This window comes from Oryza glaberrima, chromosome 10, assembly GCF_000147395.1.
Source record: "Oryza glaberrima chromosome 10, OglaRS2, whole genome shotgun sequence".
Classification (NCBI taxonomy): Eukaryota; Viridiplantae; Streptophyta; class Magnoliopsida; order Poales; family Poaceae; genus Oryza; species Oryza glaberrima.
Genome location: NC_068335.1, coordinates 14,065,923 through 14,084,326, shown reverse-complemented (window position 1 = coordinate 14,084,326; position 18,404 = coordinate 14,065,923). Strand labels below are relative to the sequence as shown.

Below are 18,404 nucleotides of genomic sequence, written 5' to 3'. Positions count from 1 at the left end.
TAGGATTTTGTAGGTTGTAGCTACTCTCTCTCTCTCTAGTCTAAGTTGAGTTCACCCAAGATAGTTTTGACTGGAGCGAATTTCAGTGATCTTGTTTCCTTGCTGAATAGTACTTTGGACTATGAACAATCAATTAGAGCCCAAAGCTAAAATTTCATGATTTAACCAGGCACGCACCACCACAAACTTATTCCTGTCACCTTTGCATAAGAAAGCTTCTTATGAATATGCAAGTCACTTTGATATCAATATCATAAAACTAAAAGATGGCTCCCAAGTTAGAAAAAAAAAAGTATGGTTCATCTACCAAACATTTACCCCAAATCAAGTGGCACGGAGAACCAATTTAACTCGAGCATTTCAAAACCAGCAAAACCACCACAATTATAAAGCATGGGAAGCAGCTATTGATCATCCAGATTACAAGCAGTTGCAGAAATGCAGATCACAATTGCAGTCCCAGTCTCACGTATAGAACAAGTAAAGTAATAACCAATGGACAGAAAGAGTGTGAAGTTGATCAGTTGAACACTACGAATTTGGCGGAAATTTGTCGGGCAGATCAAAATCAAGCTAAACAGTCGGGAAATCTGAAAATTCTAATGCTCAAAATCGGAGCCTAACTACACGCATGGCTAACTGATACGCCTCGGGGTCTCTCTTAATTTGCTGATGTCAGACTGTCACCGCCCTGAGGCTGAAGCGCCACCCTCACCTGCACCGGCGACGGCGGCACGGCCGTCGTCGTCGTCCTCGAGCACGAGCTGCTGCGTGTTGCGCCACGTGTTGACCTCGTCGACGACGAGGTAGCCCTCCTCGTCCTCATGCCCGATGACGACGCCGGATGCGAAGACGTGCTGCGTGCCCTGCAGCGGCGGTGGCTGGTAGTTCGCGGCGGGTGGCGCCGAGGTGTTCGTTGATCCGGCGTGATCGGTACTGGTGGTCGTCGGCGCCTTGCCCTTGCCCTCCCCCTTCTTGCCCAGCGTGGTCGCTGTCGCAGCAACTGGTGGCGGCGGTGGCTTGTTGTTCGCCGCGGGTGTCGCCGCCGAAGTGTTCGTTGATGCGCCGTGGTCGGTACTGGTTATCGGCGCCTTGTCCAGCGTGCTCGCAGCAATTGGTGGTGGCGGCGGCGGCCTTGAAAACGTGGACGCGTAGCAGCAGTCATAGGATCCCGGCGCGGACGGCGGCGCCCAACAGACAGGCCAGGGCGCGGTCGGTGGCGCCGCCGCGACATCGTAGGGGTACCCTTGGCTCCATCCTGGCTGGAGGACGTACGGCGGCGCATACGCATACGCCTGAGAGACCGCGTTCTGGTAAGTCTGGTAGTAGTCCGCCGCCGACGCTTGTCCACTCTGGTTCGTGCTCTTGGCAACGTCCGCGGCGAGGTCTCCCGGCTTCTCCTCGCCGTTCGTCCATAGCTTGTGTAGGCGGTACACGGCAAGATCCGCAACCTTGGCGAAACGAAAGTTCAGAGAAAAAATTGTACGAGTCAAGAACTCAAGATCGCACAAATTGCATCCAAATCAGACCAAATGAATTCGATCATCACAAGGAGATACAACATGGGGAGTTTACCTCGATGTTGGGGCCGATGATCCTGACGAACTCGTGCATGCCCCAGTTGGTCCTGACCCCCTTGACGTAGAACTCCATGGAGAGCTTCCGGCCGACGGGGACGCCGCCAACCTCCACCATCTGGCTGGAGCCGAGGACGGCCTTCCACCGTCCGCCCTGCGCCGCGCGCCGCGGCCACTTCTTCTGCTTGGGCTTGGCTGCCTTGAACTCTATCGTGCTGAAGAAGTAGATGTAGCCGTTCTCCTCGTCCTCCGCGTACATCCCTGCGTCGCCCCAAACCAGTCCAATCCACCCGAGTCAAAATCAAATCCCCAAGAGCACTCACCCAGCCCGTCTCCGGAGAAGAAGAAGAAGGAGAGAGAGAGAGAGAGGGGGAGAGGGATCGAGAGGCGGTGGCTACCGTAGAGCTTGGCCGGGTGGAAGTCGAGGATCCGCGTGTCGTGGAAGACGGCGTCGAGCGCGCGGTCGAGCGGGGCGCCGCGGAGCTTGTCGTCGAGGATGTCGAGGAGCTCCTGGTCCCGGGGCACGAAGCGGAAGCCGCGCGGGAACCCGTGCTTGTTCCTCCCGCTCCCGGCCTTCTTCTCTTCCCCATCTCCCGGTGCCGCCATGCCGGCCTCGCCGCGCCGCGCCTCGCGATCGATCGGCCCGGTCACGGAGGAAGTCGCGACACGGTGGCGCGCGCGCGCGGCGGCGGCCCCGGCGACCGAGCTACTCGACGGTGTTGGAGCCGATGGGTGTGGACGCGGCGAGACGAGTGCGCGCGTGCTATGTGCTCGGAGCTTTTGCGGCCGCGGCGGCGTAGTATTTAAGAGGGCGGGGGCCGCGCCGAGATTCTCCTTTCCTTTCGCTTCCTTTTTTTTTTTTTTGCCCCCCCCCCCCCCCCCCCCCCCCCAACAGACAAGTTGAGCTGGCCAGCTGGCGGAATGGGCGTACGGTGGAAGAAACCGGTGGGTTCAAAGTTCAGTCCGTTATTCCATTTGGGCCGTAGCTTTACTTCCTCTGAAAAAGTATATATTAGGTCCCTCCTCTTATCATCGGATTACATAGACATCCCCAACCGTAAAACTAGATATGTCATACCACAACTTACAAAACCATTTCACTCTGAGTCCTTAGGCAGTTTTGACCTCGGTTTTGTCTGACGTGGCAACTAAGTCAGCGTGAGACCCACGTGGACCCCATGTGTCAGGGTGTTCACGTCATCACCCTCACTTTTCCCCCTCTTCTCTCCCTTTTTCCTCTCTATCACTTTTTTCATCGTTGTCTGGGCAGGGCGAAGTGATTGCTGCGAAGGCCGGTGGAACGAGGCGGCAGAGGAAGAGGCCCGGGGACCGGTGGCAGTGGTGACGCATGCGTGTGCTAGGAGCAATGGACGGGATGTGGAGGAAGACCAAGAATGCATTGTGCGTCGTCCTTTCCGTGCACATCCCGGCTATCGCTGGCGACCGAGAGGACAGTGCTAGCGAGCGCTGCACGTCAGACGTGCTCTCCCAAGACCACCTCCCAGAAGCGGGATGAGGGGCTTTGAGAGGCCACCGCTCCATGGGAAGTCAATAGACCGGGGACGGAGGGCGCAACAACACGTGAGCACTATGAGGGAGTGGGGGAGTCGAGGAAGAGGGTGGTGGAGGAGGGGAGCGTGTGTACCTCGTCGGCCGTTGCCTACCCCGTCATCGGGGTCCGTAGGGGCGGGGAGGTTGCCGTCGCCGCTCTTCCTCAAGATCGCCGGGAGAGAGGGGAAGGGGTCGGGGACGTCGAGGAAGAGGGATCTAGAGGAAGGAAGCGAGGAGTGGAGCTCGCCGTGTGCCTCCTACTGTCCATGCCGTCGTTGGGATCCATGGGGTCAGGAAGGGTGCGCCGCCACTCAATCAAGATCGTCGGGAGAGAGAGGGAGGGGCCGGGGATGCCGAGGAAGAAGGAGTTGGAGGAGGGGAGTGAGGGTGGACCTCGTTAGCCACCTCTTGTGCCATCATTGGGGCCGCCACTCTAGACATGAGGAAGAGATGGGGGAAGAGACGGGAGATGGGGAAAGGGAAAGAAAAAGGGAGGTTTCACAGACACGTGGGACCCATGTGGGTCCCGCGCTAACTTATATGCTACGTCAGACAAAATTAGGGTCAAAACTGTCTAAGGACCCAGAGTGACGTGGTTTTATAAGTCGAGGATGCCATATATCTGGTTTTGCTGTCGGGGGACAATTTTGTAATCCGGTGATAAGATGATGGGCCGTCTATGTACATTTCCTACTTCCTCTTCGAGATATGGGCCTACGTTAACCCAGCCCAAGATGGGCCTAGGAAATCTCAATCCGTGGGCCGGAGTATATAGAACCCAAAGCCCCCACACGATGCTCGAAAAAGTCAAGCACGCAGCCCCCACCTCCTGACACCGCCGGCCCTCGCCGGAGTGGGGACCACCACCACCACCACCACCATGGACTCCACCGCCCGCACGCGCCGCTCGCCGCCGGCGGAGCGCTTCCTCGGCATGTTCACCTCGCCGACCCCGTCTCTCCCCACCTCCCCGACCGCGGCGGGCGACGAGCTCCTCGAGGGGGACCTCCTCTTCGCGCCGGCCCCGTCCTCGGACCCTCCGCCGCCGCCGCCTCCCGATCCGTCCGGTAAACCGGCCCGCGTCCCGGGCGGCCACGTTGGGCTCCTCGCCGCGCTTCACGAGGGGGACAGGAGGCTCTCCGGGCGCGGCGGCGCTGCTGCCGTGGCCACCGCCGGCGCCGCCGGGGCGCTGCTCCGCCGCAAGGCGACCATCGCCGCCGCGGAGGCGGCGGCGTCGTCCTCGGCGCAGACCCAGTCGCCCCCGTCCGCCGCGCGCGCGATCCCGTCGGCCCCCAGGGTGAGGTTCCACCTCCCGGAGCAGCCCCCCGCGGTGCCGTACCACCAGTCGGCTCCCGTGAAGGTGCCCGTCCGGCCGCCGCCGCCGCGGAGGAGCGGGTGGGACCATCTGGCCGGCGTGCCAGGCGACAGATACGACGACGACGACGACGAGGAGCTCCTCCGTGGGGACGCCGCTATGCTGCCCCCGCACGAGATGGTGGCGCGCGCGTCCGCCGGCGGCGGCTTCGGCGGGCCGGTGAAGCCGTCCTCGATGCTCGAGGGCGTCGGCCGGACGCTCAAGGGGCGCGACCTCCGCCGCGTGCGCGACGCCGTTCTCCGGCAAACCGGATTTCTTGACTGAATACGGTATAAAAAGGTGATACAAATTTCCCTTCCAAACTCAGCGATGCATATGATCCGTGTTGTAGTTTTCGTCACGGATCACGGTATAATTCGACAAAGTGTGCCTTGTGCTTTGGTTACGAGGAGAGTTTGATCATGAGAACTTAGCTGCGCATGCAAATTTTTTGTTGTGTTCTTGGAGGTGTATGTGATCTCCATTTGTAATTTATCAACAGGCAATAATAAGTTGTTAGAATGGAATTGGGATCCAGGAGAGCTCCTTGTATTTTAGGAGACAAATTTTGAGGACATTTGGTATTTTGTCATTCCAAATGTCAATAGTTCAATACCATATGCACTATTTGCTGCATATGAATCATACCTTGTTAAATCGAGAGATAGAAGAGGTACCTTTTGGTATTACACCATTATTGTTTTTTCTGCTAGTGAGATTTATAAATTCATTCACTGTAATAAGCAGATGTTATGCTGTTCAGTACAACAAAATGATTGAAAGTTTGGTCCGCTCAGCCATATGTTTTATTTTTTAGAATACACATTTCTTAGTGATCTATGCATGAATTGCTCCATTATGACTTCAAATGAATTTGTGTGAGGTATTTGTTTTGTTCATGTGGACTGCTAGATTATGCAGGCCACCTTATGTTATGCTTCACTCCCTTCTTATCTTAATTACATTGAATGACCTCCTTCGGTCATTCCGGCAAATGTTATGCTTCACTCCTGTACTGATCAACTGAATTATCAGGAATCAGGGTATACGTAATAATAGTGCTTGATTTGCTCATCTGGTGTGACATTTTGTTTCTGCACCTTGGATGGCCAATGTTTGTTTTGAGAGAAAAACAAGAATGGACACTTCCATGATGCTTGGTTACCATTATATGTTGCCTTTCTGTTTAGGTTACCATGATAGGTTGTATTGCTGTTTTTAAGCACCAATGCGTTCCCCCTGCATAGTTTCATGACTTCATCTGCACCATCATTCAGTTACTCCGTTTTCTTTGTGAACGAAAATGCAGTTACTCTTATCAGACCTAGTTCTCCTGAAATAAAATGGGTTTTTCCTTTTGAGCTGTAAAACTCTGAAACCTCTCTGTATCAGGATTCCTGTTTTATTTTTAGGATACTTCTACCTTTTTTCGCTTTGAGTGTTTCTACTCTGCTGCTATTTTTAAGAAGCTGGAAACGAACAAACATCAGATCTTGTTTGTTGTTTGACTTGATTCTGTGCCTGCACTGCACGTCTGGATTTGTTAGCAAAGATTAACACGGCTGTCAATATACTGAACTGGACTATTCTGTAACTACATATAAAAAATGTCTGAAATAGGAGTTATAGTCCAATTTGTCTTGACAGGTTTTTACCGTTCTAAATGCCAATGCTGTTGAACATAAATTACTATGTTTTCCAAACAACAATAGAAAAAAAAACTGAAATTACTCGCATATGAGGCATAGTATGAAATTGAATTTACTGCCTATTCGTGAGTTGGTCCTCCTGACTCTGGATGCCACTACCTGCTGGAGCTATGGAAATGGGAGTAAAGCTATGCACATCTGATTTCCCTGAAGTTTGATGGTCTGACGACTGAAAACTTGAGCAGTCACAATATTGCTGTCCGATACCAATCGGTTTAAAAGGTCATGTGGTAGCCGCGGAGATGACGAGAGATTCAAATGTAAAGTTAACCTAACGAAAACTCATCGCAGAATTTCTTTCTGGGATTCATGTGTTTCAAATGAGGTTTGAATCTCAACAGACGCATTTCTCATAGCACACGGAATTGGCTTGATTTTTCTCCCCCTCACACACCGGACGATCTCACAAATGCTTCACCAAAAGTACAAGCAGATAAGAAGTACGCCTCCGTGCGAGCAACACGTAAAAGTCAAAGTCCATCACCCCCCGCGAACCCCGGAAGCTTCCAGAAGGAACCCAACAAACTAGCGCCTCCATCTCTCACTGGCACCGGGCCCACCTGTCACTCACTCTACGCGACTACTACTACATCGCGCCTCTCTCTCTCCCTCCCCCTTCGAAGCTTTTCCTCCTCCGCGCATCTCGGCGCCGCGCCATGGCCGCTCTCAGCTCGCGCCGCCGCCATAGCAGCCTCCGCCTCCTCGCCGTGGCCCTCCTGGTGCTCGCCGGAGTGGCCTCCTCCGCCGCCGCGGCGGGGAGCGGCCGCGGCGCATTTGACCCATCCCGCGTCGTGCAGCTCTCGTGGCGCCCCAGGTGAGTGTGACGACTGACGAGACGATCTCTCTCTCTCTCTCTCTCTCTCTCCCATGGCCATCCCGCCGCGAATTAGGGTTCGTGCGATATCCTGACCCGCCGCTTCGTTCTAGGGCGTTCCTGCACAAGGGGTTCCTGACGGACGCGGAGTGCGAGCACCTGATCTCGCTGGTGAGTGTACACTGTGGCATCCCGCTCGATCTCGTCGCATTCGGGGAACCTTTTGGGTAATAGTGGATTGATTCGATTTGTAGGCGAAGGACAAGCTGGAGAAGTCGATGGTGGCGGACAACGAGTCCGGGAAGAGCGTCATGAGCGAGGTGCGGACCAGCTCCGGCATGTTCCTCGAGAAGAAGCAGGTCAGCAGCCAGCCACCGCACCGCCTGATTCCGTTCTGTTCTTTCGATAATGTTTTGAGGTGTTGGATTGGTCCCGACCTGGTTATAGGCCTCACTGGCTCAGCTCGCTGTTAATAGTAGAGATCTAGGAAGGAGAATGCCTCTGTGTCGACTGTAATTTCGACATGGAAAGGGGAATTGGTGGAATTGCTGCGGTATAGTTTGTATTTTTAGATTGGATATGTGTTGGAAATCTAAAATAGCAGATTTTTGTATTTTGGGTGGTAGTCCTTGTAGGTAATGATTCTTGATGCGCTACCATGCCACTGCCATACCAGGTCTTTATAGTTGGTGTTCGTGCATGTTTAGGTAGTATTAAACTGCCAAGGGAGATTAATCTATGTGCTTGTACCAATTTAGGATTTTGTAGCAGAAGCAGTTCAGAATTTGAATTTAATGTGCTTGGATTAAATAGCCTGTGGCAGATGCAGTCTGTTACAGCTTTTTGTTGGTTATCACAATCAGTACACTAAATGCTGGATCAGAACTTGGCTACTATAGTTCTTCTTGTGATTTGGTGAACTTGTTGTTTCCTCTCAATTTGGAGATAACATTTCATCTAAAATGCTTGGGGATACTTTTTTAGCATGGCCAAATTAAAAGAGGGGATATATGGCTAAGCTTCTATTTGGTAATACGCAACTTTGGTGATTTGGTATCTGCAACACATGTTTGAAACCAATGTTTTTTTTTTGGCTGAAGTTTCATCGTTGGGGGTTCATATCTTTTTATCATGTTCGCTCAATGTACTAATACTTCTCCATGTTTTTTTTGTCTTCATATTTATTGGAATCTGGGGTGCTTATTTTTTTTCCTAGGTAGTTTTCTTTTGTAGTTTGTGAGAGATGAAATTCGATCAATTATTTCCTATTTACATTAGTATTGTTTGCAAAGGTATGCTACTATTTGAAATTCATGTATATTTCTATTCCTTATATTTTTACCTGTTTTCAGCTTTTCTTACAACTCATCTCAATAGTTGTCAGTTGTGACATGCAGACTGTACTGTAATAAAGTACTCTACAGTCATTTGTTCTGTTCATATTGCTAGCTTTAGCTTGTAGGGAACACACCAGAGTCTGTAGGAAGTCCTCATATATCATATGCTGAAATTCATCCATTTGCTACTAGAAAAGGTTTTGTTTTTCCTTTTCTTGATATAATCACAATAAACTTGAACTATTTCTTATCTTCATTATTTGTTGCTTTTACCTTCTCTGAAATTTGTACTCACTAGTGAAATGTTATTATGTTTGTTCCTCCCAGCAGTTGTGTTGATTTGAGTAAGTGATTTGTTTATGAGGCTATGTGAAAATGTATGACAAAAATTCAGTTCTGATTAATTGGTAGGTAGATGCTTCTTGTATACTTTATTTAGTGCCCATGTAATTGGTTGCTCAAAATACATCACAACTCTTTAATATCAGCCATACTTAGTTACTTTATGGCATTAATGATTAATACCAATATCTGGGTGATTGACCTTTGATGTTAGTTTTACATGTCATGTTTCCTCTGCTGGATTCGCTTCACCAATTTCTCTCCTCTTGACTCGTAGCATTGCATGTATACTGTTTTAAATGGACTTCAAATCCGAGCTGTGTGCATTGTCTTATGGGTTGTAACTGCCTCTCATGCTTTATATTGTTTTCCACCTTGCTCATATTTTCTTTGCATCTGTCTTACTGTCTATGCTGTTGTCTTATAGCACTGAACCATGTAGTCATATTTGCCATATGGACGTCAATACTGAGTAACAGGCCAGTTCTCAAGCTCGTAATTGTGATGATCTGAACTTACTATTTGAACCTGAGGGCAGACCAGTTGGGATATTGCCCCATGTGTTCACTATTGCAAACATATTTGCACACAACCACCTGTAGTTCAGTTTCCATTCTGTACCATAGAGACTGTTAAAGCTACCTTTGCTTTCAGATGAGTCAGATTAATAATCTACCGTGCCTTTAGCTGATTGTGTCTGGTACAGAGTACCACATGTAACAACTAAGTTGAACTGAACTATTCATTTGGCAGGACGAAGTTGTAGCTAGGATAGAGGAGAGGATTGCAGCTTGGACGTTCCTTCCACCAGGTATCCGAAATGCCTAACCATTCTAGGTTAAAATTTCTCTACCTCATTTTTTGTAATCATTAATGGTATTATCATTATCTTGCCCATGTTTAGATAATGGCGAATCCATTCAAATATTACATTATCAGAATGGCGAGAAGTATGAGCCACACTATGATTACTTCCATGACAAAAATAATCAAGCTCTTGGAGGACATCGGATCGCCACTGTGCTCATGTACCTTTCAGACGTTGGGAAGGGGGGAGAGACCATCTTTCCAGAAGCAGAGGTAGTTTACCTGTCCTCTTTAACTTTCTACAGTGTTAGCCACTTGGATTTCCCTTGCAGTAACTCGACTATTTTTTTTAGGGGAAGTTATTACAACCCAAGGATGATACATGGTCTGACTGTGCTAAAAATGGATATGCAGGTATAGTGAATTGCCTGTAATAGAATTTTAAGTTACTTTGCTTCTAAAACCAGATATTAAATAATGCAGAACTATGTATGTTCCTTGTCAGCTGATAAATTCTGTGGGCTTAGCACTCAGCATGTTGTCTTAGCCGTGCATATATGAGTTATACCTTCCATTATGATCATTATTTAATCAGCTGTTTAACTGTTGGTTCTCCTCTTCAGTAAAACCGGTAAAGGGTGATGCCCTTCTGTTCTTCAGTCTCCACCCCGATGCAACAACAGACTCTGACAGCCTGCACGGGAGCTGCCCGGTCATTGAAGGTCAGAAGTGGTCCGCAACTAAATGGATCCATGTGAGGTCCTTCGACATCTCTGTCAAGCAGGGAGCTTCCACTGACGGGTGCGAGGATGAGAACGTCCTCTGCCCCCAGTGGGCTGCAGTAGGGGAGTGTGCCAAGAATCCGAACTACATGGTGGGTACCAATGAAGCACCTGGCTTCTGCCGGAAGAGCTGCAATGTGTGTGCACAGTAAGTTACTGATCCACCCTTGTGATACATAGCAGCACGCCCTCGATAATTGTTGCCGCGGTACCGGGTGTATATAGGACTGAGCATAGCATGTGTAACCTGGAAGGAGTTAAGATGTACTAAGATCCATTTCGCCTATATGCACCTAGAAAAATTATAGCCAGACTCTTGTTTCTGTTCATTGTTCAAGCTCGAGGCTAGTTACTCATTTTAGCTGAAGCAATGGAATCTACGACCACGGATTGTACACTCTTCTTTGCTTCACTTTCTGTGGCAATCGATTGCTTTTCTTCTTGGAAAGGAAAGTAATTCTTCTGGTGAAACTGGTTGCTTGCAATTTACAAAAACGAGAGACAACTCAGTTGATCTGGACCAGATTTGATAAGTAGACTCGTAGTATGTATATATCAATAATGTCTGGTGTCGTTTTACTTGTTGGGTTGTTGTTCAGTTGCCGAATCGAATGGAACACCTATGCCCTGGCCTATGTGTAATGTGTGATACCCAATCTACCAAACCAAATAAATTTGCTTTTATGTTCTTAGCTGTTGCCTGCAGAAAGATGCATGCTTCTGAGTTTCTGACTCACAAGAATAGTTTGCTTGTCCTGGCCCATTGCTTTTACTTATGCAAATTGCATTCAACTCCCCGTTGGTACATTGCAAGTGCATACACAGTACAAATAACCAAAAGAAAGAGGAAATTTACCGCCCCATGCAAATCGACACAGGTAAAAATTAATAACATTATAGTTTCACTACTAGAACATCCACTTCCCCCTTTTTTTTCCCTTCTCCTAGCAAGCTTTGTCCTTGCTGTTGTTCGCCGTCGCCGTCGCCGGCGATGGCAGCTTGCCGGTGGCGTTGTCGACGACGCCGTCGTTGCCGGCGAGCGCCCTGTACTTGTCCTTCCTGGTGAGGCTGGTGCACTCGTAGGAGAGCGTGGCGGCGATGAGCCTCTGGATGTAGTTGGCCACCTCGTGGCTGGACCTGCCGCCGGCGCCGCAGGTGTGCTCCGGCGGCAGCTTGCCGAGGAACGTGACGACGTACGCCGGGCTGGGGTTCATGAAGAAGTAGAAGGGGTCCATCCCCTTCCACCCCCTCGCCGTCGTGCCGTGGAACATGCCCATCCGGCTCTCCATCGCCACCGGCACCACCTCGTCGGTGAGCTCCGCGAACAGCGCCGAGAACCGCAGCAGGAACGGCTCCCGGCACGTCGTCCCCTCGGGGCAGATCGCCAGGTCGCCCTCGTCGAGGAGCTCGCCGATCATGGCGGCGTCGGCGGCGCGGTCCCGCGTTAGCCGCACCGTCCTGATCGGCGACAGGAACTCCGACAGCCGCGACAGCGAGTAGGTGACGGCGGCCACGGGGCGGCCGAGCGCCGCCGAGAGGAAGATCGGGTCGAGCAGCGTGCGGTGGGAGCAGGCGAAGAGCACCCCGCGGCGCCCCGCGGCGCGCTCCGCGCGCGGCGGCGGCGCGCCGCGCACCACGACGCGCACGCCCAGCGCCCAGAACGCGTAGTACACCCACGGCATCGGCAGCAGCGCGCCCGCCGCGATGCGGACGCACGCCAGCGCGAACCCCACGGGGAACCAGAGCACGGCGAGCAGCGCCGCCAGCGGAGTCGGCCGCCGCGCGAGGCGGCCGTCGTGGAAGATCACCGGCCGCGGCAGCTTGTCCATGGGCACCGCCTCCACCGCCGGCGAGCGCGGCACGATGTACCCTTCCTGCCATGCCACGCCACGCCACGCCACGCCATGCCATGCCATGCACGACGTCGCAGGACAAGGCATCAGCCAACCAATGCCCGCATTAACTCGCAAGGATTATTATTACAGCACAGTACTACCAAAAAACAGAATTAAAGAGGCTCTCACATCACAGCCAGCATCTCATCATGCCGTGCCATAAGCCCCACACATCCAATCTGGATTCATTATGGTTCCATTTTCCTCTTTTTTTTGTGTGTTCTTATTAAATATATATATACACAGAGTTGTGTTTGAAAAAAGAAAACGATTAATATTGTTATAAAAACACGTGTTCAGAATTCACATTCTATGCACTGTAGTTTCCAACTCTCGGAGACTTGTTAGAAATGGCTAAATTCTCGATTGTTAGGGTTTATTCGGAACACAGGAATTATGTCTAGAGCGAAGAAATGCCAATTTTTTTTGTCATGACAGCTGCCTATGGCCATATATGAACCGGTTTACCTACCTGGTTGCACCTAAAAGCAGCTACAGCATTGCAACTGCGTGTGTGTGCTGCGATTTAATACTAAAAACAGAGGGCTAAGCTAAGCAAACCTTGCAAGACACACACCCTACTCGTGTGACCCCATCCATTTACAAACAAATCTTGTACGAAAAAGATAACCCTTTTTTGGAGCAATTTGTTAACCACATTTGGGGGGTTGTAATTAAAGTGTTTAACCAACCTAACCACCAAGAAATCGAGCTGGAGATGTAGATGAGATTGAATTAATAAATATGGGTAGACGGCGTGTCGGGTCCTTAACCAGCACGCACTTAAATTTACTTGCTGAGCTGAAGATGTGAGCCAACCGAACCCATCGATCGATCGCTAATTAATTAGCCGTTTAGTTATGTGTGATGATTTGATAAGTACAGCAAGGACAACACGAAAAGAAAAAACCTTCCATTTCTTGTCTGCGGCCGGATCTTTTTCTTCTCAATTCAAGTAGGTTTAGCAACAATTTCTAACTAATTAATGTGTATATGTGGTGTAAAGTTATTTTTATTTTTCGTCACGAGGCTAGATAGCTATTTTGGGCTAAAAAACTCTCACGCAAGAACTAGCTGACTACTATTTTCATAGAACTGAATAATATGGAGTGATTTCCAGATGGCCATGTTTGAAAACCATCAAGAAACACAAAGAAAAATTCCAAAACAATTGAGTGACTCTTGCACCATTTTCCACGTTTCGTGAATTATCCCCAAATTTCTAAAAACCTACTCGCAACTTCTTTTCTGAAAGCCAGTTTTTCACGCTCCGCGAATTATCCCCGGATTTTAAAACCCTATACACCCACAACTTTGTTTTTAACCAATTTCCTCCTCATCTCCTCTCTATACTGGAGCCACTACAGTGCCAACAGTACTCCTATATCTCCAATTAATTGTTGCACATGCACAAAAGAGAAAAAAAATGAAATGAGAAAAAAAAAAAAGGCTAGTACCAATTCTAACTATCTAGCTGCTGCCACAACACATGCGAGATGCAATGCGATTCGGTACCACACCAGTCCATCCAGATTCATCATGCAGTGGTGCCCTCTTATCACTCGTACGGACCCCGGCCAGCAACTGATTTTGCATCTTAATTTGGCATGTCACACAGTAGCATGTACTTCTACTAATCGTGTTGTTTTTCCTAAAAACTTCACCTGTTAAATTTTAATTTTTTTTAAAGAATTGATGTAACTAATTGTGTTACATGATGGAGATGATCATAGAGCATGGAAGATCATGCAGAGTAGTTTTTTTTGTTTTTGCGAATTTTATAAGAGGGCTATGCATGCTCCTGTTGAGAGTTTGTCAACATGTCGCCATTGATAATGACAGTATGCATGCAAATAAAGATTTAAGTAGTTATCAACTTGGTAATGCATGAAATTCGTTTAATAAGTTTTGTAAAATTTGGTTAAAAAATTCTCTTGTTTAAAACTGTTCCAAAAGCACGGTTACCCGGTGTGATCAGTGTGATACTGATAAGTCACTGTAATTATCCAGTTATTATAGATTTAATTACTTAAGTACGTACATGCGGCCGGTGCAGTACGGATGCTGATAGAATGGTAGTAAAAATTAATGGAGAGGATTAATTGTAATTACTTCCAAAAAAGAATGGTTAAATTATATTTGTAAAGTACCTTGCAGAGGCTCATGAACGGGTAGTCGGAGCGGCGGTCGCCGAGGCCGACGTCCGGGACGTCGCCGCCGGCGAACATGTCGAGGAGCGCCTGCGCCTTGCGGCGGCCGACGAGGACGCCGCCGCGGCGGTCGTCGACGAGGCCCGTGGCGCGGCCGCGCCACGTGGCGAGCTCGGTGCCCGCGACGGCGTCGGCGCCGAGGCAGTCGACGAGGAACGGCTCCGCCATGACGCGGGGCGTGGCCGTGAGCACGACGCGGCGGCGCGCGCACGCCGCGAACACGCGCCACGCGCCCGGGTGCACGTCGGCGGCGTAGAACCTCGGCAGCACGGCGCGCGCCGCGGACTCGATCTCCCGCACCCGCGCCCCGGCCGTCGCCGCGAACACCAGCACCCGCACCGCCGCCGCCTCCGACACCGCCGCCCGGAGCGCCGCCGCCAGCGGGGCCAGCAGCAGCAGCAGCGCCAGCCGCGGCACGCCGCCGCACTCGAACGCCACGAGCGCGTAGTACGGGAACGCGCTCCGCGACCGGAGCAGCGTCCCCTCCAGGTCGGCCGCCACCGCGTGCGCCTCCCGCCCCGACGCGTCGCACTTGTCCACCGCCGGGAACGGCTCCACCCCGGCCGCCACCGCCGCCGCCACCGCCTCCGCCACCGCCTCCATCGCCGCCAATTGAGCTAGCCTCGCCTCGCCGCGCCGCGCCGCGCGTCGTGCGGGCGTGCGTGCGTGCGTTCGTTCGAGCGAGCGCGAGTGCGCGAGTGGAGTGCGCGCGCGCGAGCGAGGGTATATAGAGTGGAGTGGAGAGTGAGGTGGCAGTGTCAGTGTGTGTGAGTGGGCGAAACATATGGTTGGTTGGTGAGAGGTAAGGGGCAGCTGGGCATTGCACACTACATTTACACAAGAATTAGTTTTGGTTAATCCCATGATTAGTTAGTTGATTAATTACTGGTACAAAGTACTGCAAAAAGAAAAAAAAAAGAAAATGGTGGTCACCTTGGTTTTCAAAGGCAAGGAGTTGAGAGAGGGGAGGAGGACAGTGGTCTCCTAATTAAGTGTAGGTGAATCATTCATGTTTCGTTATTTTTTTAAAGAAAATATGATACAAACGTAAGCGTTTATATACATACGGGTATACTCGTTCATATAAACATACACCTTATCTTTACGAGCATATCTAAGAGAGACCATAACAATATATTTTGGGATCAGTGAAGTTACAAGAGACACCTCGTCATGGATGAATATGTGTTTTTAATAACTAATGGATGTATAAAAACTAACTACTCTCTGTATTTAAATATGCCAGTATCTTTCCTATTTCCTCTGTGGAAAACAGTGACTAAAATTTAGTAAAAACTGTGGCATCATATTTTTAGCAAGTCCGATGGTTTTTTGGATCAAACTTTCAAAAACTGACCCTGAATAGCTCTCAACATATTTGATTTGAAAACATTAAAACCAGATGTGTTGCTCTTTTTCTTTGTAAGTACTCCTACAATGTTATAATTTTTGTTAAACATTATTGTCATACTTCCTCTGTGGCTTTGTTTCAGTTGATCACACATAACATGAGTGCATCGAGACCAATGGAAGTAAAAACTCTTTCGTAGTACATTTACTTCGGTAACAAAATTGATGAATGCAGTAACAAAAACTGCATGCATGCACCATAGGGGGATGAGAACGGGAACAAAGACGGTGTGAGAGAGGAGGACGGAAAAGGTGGCTGGAGTGACATGGTTCCAATTTTAGAAACTTCCAGTGGCATATAGCCGATATGACAAATAGTAGTGTCATTTTATAAATTTGGTAAAGTTGCAATGGTATGGATCCAATTAACCCACATTTTAGTAATGGTCTCTTTGGTTCTCAAAGAAAAAGGACTTGAGAGAGGACAGTGGTGAACAGCGGTCTCTTATGAAGTGTAGGTGAATCATTCATGTTTCGTCATGGATATGAGGCTCTCTTGGGTGAACTGATGGGTACACGAAGACTGTTTGTCATATATAACACGTAGAGTAAGTGGAAAAAATATTCAGAAATGGTATAATTAAAAGTCTGTTGGCGATGTAGCAGATGAAGACGGAGTATTAGGTGAGAGCATTAGAGTAGTATGTCGTATGTGGTGAGGAATGCTCCCAAAAAGATATGCTTATATGCTCCATTTGAGAAATTGAGGAAAGTTTTCAAGGGATGTGTCCTAAAGCATAACAAAAGGGGGAAGAGAAAGAAATTCGTGTGCTTTCACTATCACAGAAACCTCCAACACTGCCAGATGAAAGACCTGTAGTTGATCCGACAATAAGTAATCGACAGTGTTGCTCGACTGTTACAAATCGATTTCTTTTTACCCCGAATCCATTTATCACTGTCGGTTCTAATGGAACCCACAACAATGAGTCGACAGTGATAGGTATTCCTGTGATAGTGTTTGAACTTGCTAAGAGAAGGTAATTAAAAGTACGAATTCCCCACTAACTATAGCAATCGACCGAATTACCCTCCTAAACTCAAAAACCAGACATCGTTTACCTTGAACTATTTATACCGGAAATAATCCCCCGAACACTGTTTTGAACGGTTTTGACTTGAATCTGCATACGTGGCCACCAACATGGCATCTAGTCAGCAAAATAAAACATAAAAAAATATCTAGGCCCACATGTCATCTCTTTCCTCACACCAATCCCTCCCCAATCCCATTCCCGCTGCTTCCCTTCTCTCACCCTCTCTCTCTCTCTCTCTCTCTCGCTTTGCGTCTATGGCTAGAGAAGGAGGAGATGGTGGCCAGCGGTGGAGGCGGATCGACGCACGGAGCTCCTCCTCATAGTCCTCCTCAGCCTCGTCGGCATCCCCTCCAGTATCGTGGGAGCGGCTCAGAAAATAGAGAGCACAACAGAAAATAGACGGTGGCCAACGGTAGAAGCAGAGTCTGCAGAGACCATAACAGAAAATAGATTCCTTGGCAAGGCGTCGCCAAAAGACGAATCATAGGGTGCCCAAATCGCCATGCTGATCAGTGGCGACGAGACGCCGAGTTCTTCCACAACGACTAGATTCGTCCAATGCGGCTCCTGCTGCTCGGCGACGTCGGCGAGCCTCCGTGGAAGCATGAGGCGAAGATGGGGGATGAGCACGACGGCTGCCTCCGGTGCCGGTCCAATGTCCTCGGTGCCGCCCGCCGCCCGTCTCGCCCTCCCTACTGCGTGCGCCGCACGCGGCACCCGCCGCGCCCTCCCCAAGGAGGATCGGACTCGTCACCCGCCGTCGTTGGCATGGAGCTCGAGAGGGGTACCTCACCATCATCTCCAGGGAAGGGAGCAGCAGCAGTGCCACCGCTTTCGTCGCCTCATCGCCGTTGACGCGGAGCTCATCCTCGGCGCTGCCTGCCTCCTCCAACACCCTCCTCGGCGCTGCCCGCCGCCCGTCGCGCCATCCACACGCTCTTCCGCCGCCGACTGCACGTCCGTTCCCCGCGCGCCGCCGCCACCGCCCACTGCTAGTCCACGCACGCCTGAGAGAGAGAGAGAGCGAGAGAGAGAGAGTAGAGGGGAGGAGGAGTAATGGCATGTGGGTCCCACCATTTTATTTAAAGAAAATGTTGACTGGATTGCTACATGTACGTCACGTAGGACAAAACCGCTTTGGATTGGGTCGAGGAGGGTAATTCGTCCGGTATTAAAAGTTCAGGGTGAGCAAAGTCTGGTTTTTAGGTTCAAGGGGTAATTCGGTCGACCGCGATAGTTCGGGGGTAATTCGTACTTTTTCCTTAAGAGAATACTTCACATGATTTTTAAGCTAATGGTTGAAATCTTTCCAAAATTAAAAGAGCTAAAATGATGGCATCCTGAAGCTATTTGGGAGGTTCTTAACTTCACAATGGGTGATTGTCTAGGAATAGTGAAAAATATAAGTGATATATGGATGAATTGGTCAAGGAATTTTGATAATCAAGGGTCCTTTGAAAGGCACGATGTTGTTTGAAAAGGTTAAATAATCCTTTGAATAAATGAGAGAAATTGATTGAGTTGTACTGGAATATTCATAACCATTTCTTCAGTACTTATCAAAATGTAACATGCATAC

General features: G+C 49.7%; 4 protein-coding genes across 4 annotated transcripts; 2 read left to right on the top strand and 2 right to left on the bottom strand.

Annotated features, from left to right (window-relative positions):
- Window positions 1-464: 464 nt before the first annotated feature.
- On the bottom strand, window positions 465-2,183 carry LOC127753302 (uncharacterized). Its single transcript, XM_052278784.1, has 3 exons — window positions 1,976-2,183; window positions 1,576-1,838; window positions 465-1,451 (listed from the first exon to the last, which is right to left on the bottom strand). Exons 1-3 carry the CDS (start codon window positions 2,181-2,183, stop codon window positions 684-686), a joined length of 1,239 nt encoding a protein of 412 aa, XP_052134744.1. The 3' UTR covers window positions 465-683.
- A 1,606-nt stretch (window positions 2,184-3,789) lies between these two features.
- LOC127752864 (uncharacterized) lies at window positions 3,790-6,281 on the top strand. The gene has a single exon (XM_052278302.1). It carries the CDS (start codon window positions 4,009-4,011, stop codon window positions 4,765-4,767), a length of 759 nt encoding a protein of 252 aa, XP_052134262.1. The 5' UTR covers window positions 3,790-4,008; the 3' UTR covers window positions 4,768-6,281.
- Window positions 6,282-6,766: 485 nt separating this feature from the next.
- LOC127786437 (probable prolyl 4-hydroxylase 7) lies at window positions 6,767-10,962 on the top strand. Its single transcript, XM_052313846.1, has 7 exons — window positions 6,767-7,005; window positions 7,119-7,176; window positions 7,260-7,364; window positions 9,438-9,495; window positions 9,589-9,764; window positions 9,845-9,905; window positions 10,115-10,962. The coding sequence occupies exons 1-7, from the start codon at window positions 6,848-6,850 to the stop codon at window positions 10,423-10,425; spliced, it is 927 nt and encodes a 308-aa protein (XP_052169806.1). The 5' UTR covers window positions 6,767-6,847; the 3' UTR covers window positions 10,426-10,962.
- A 57-nt stretch (window positions 10,963-11,019) lies between these two features.
- LOC127786436 (glycerol-3-phosphate acyltransferase RAM2-like) lies at window positions 11,020-15,117 on the bottom strand. The gene is made up of 2 exons (XM_052313845.1): window positions 14,319-15,117; window positions 11,020-12,147 (listed from the first exon to the last, which is right to left on the bottom strand). Exons 1-2 carry the CDS (start codon window positions 14,979-14,981, stop codon window positions 11,218-11,220), a joined length of 1,593 nt encoding a protein of 530 aa, XP_052169805.1. The 5' UTR covers window positions 14,982-15,117; the 3' UTR covers window positions 11,020-11,217.
- Between the last annotated feature and the right edge of the window lie 3,287 nt (window positions 15,118-18,404).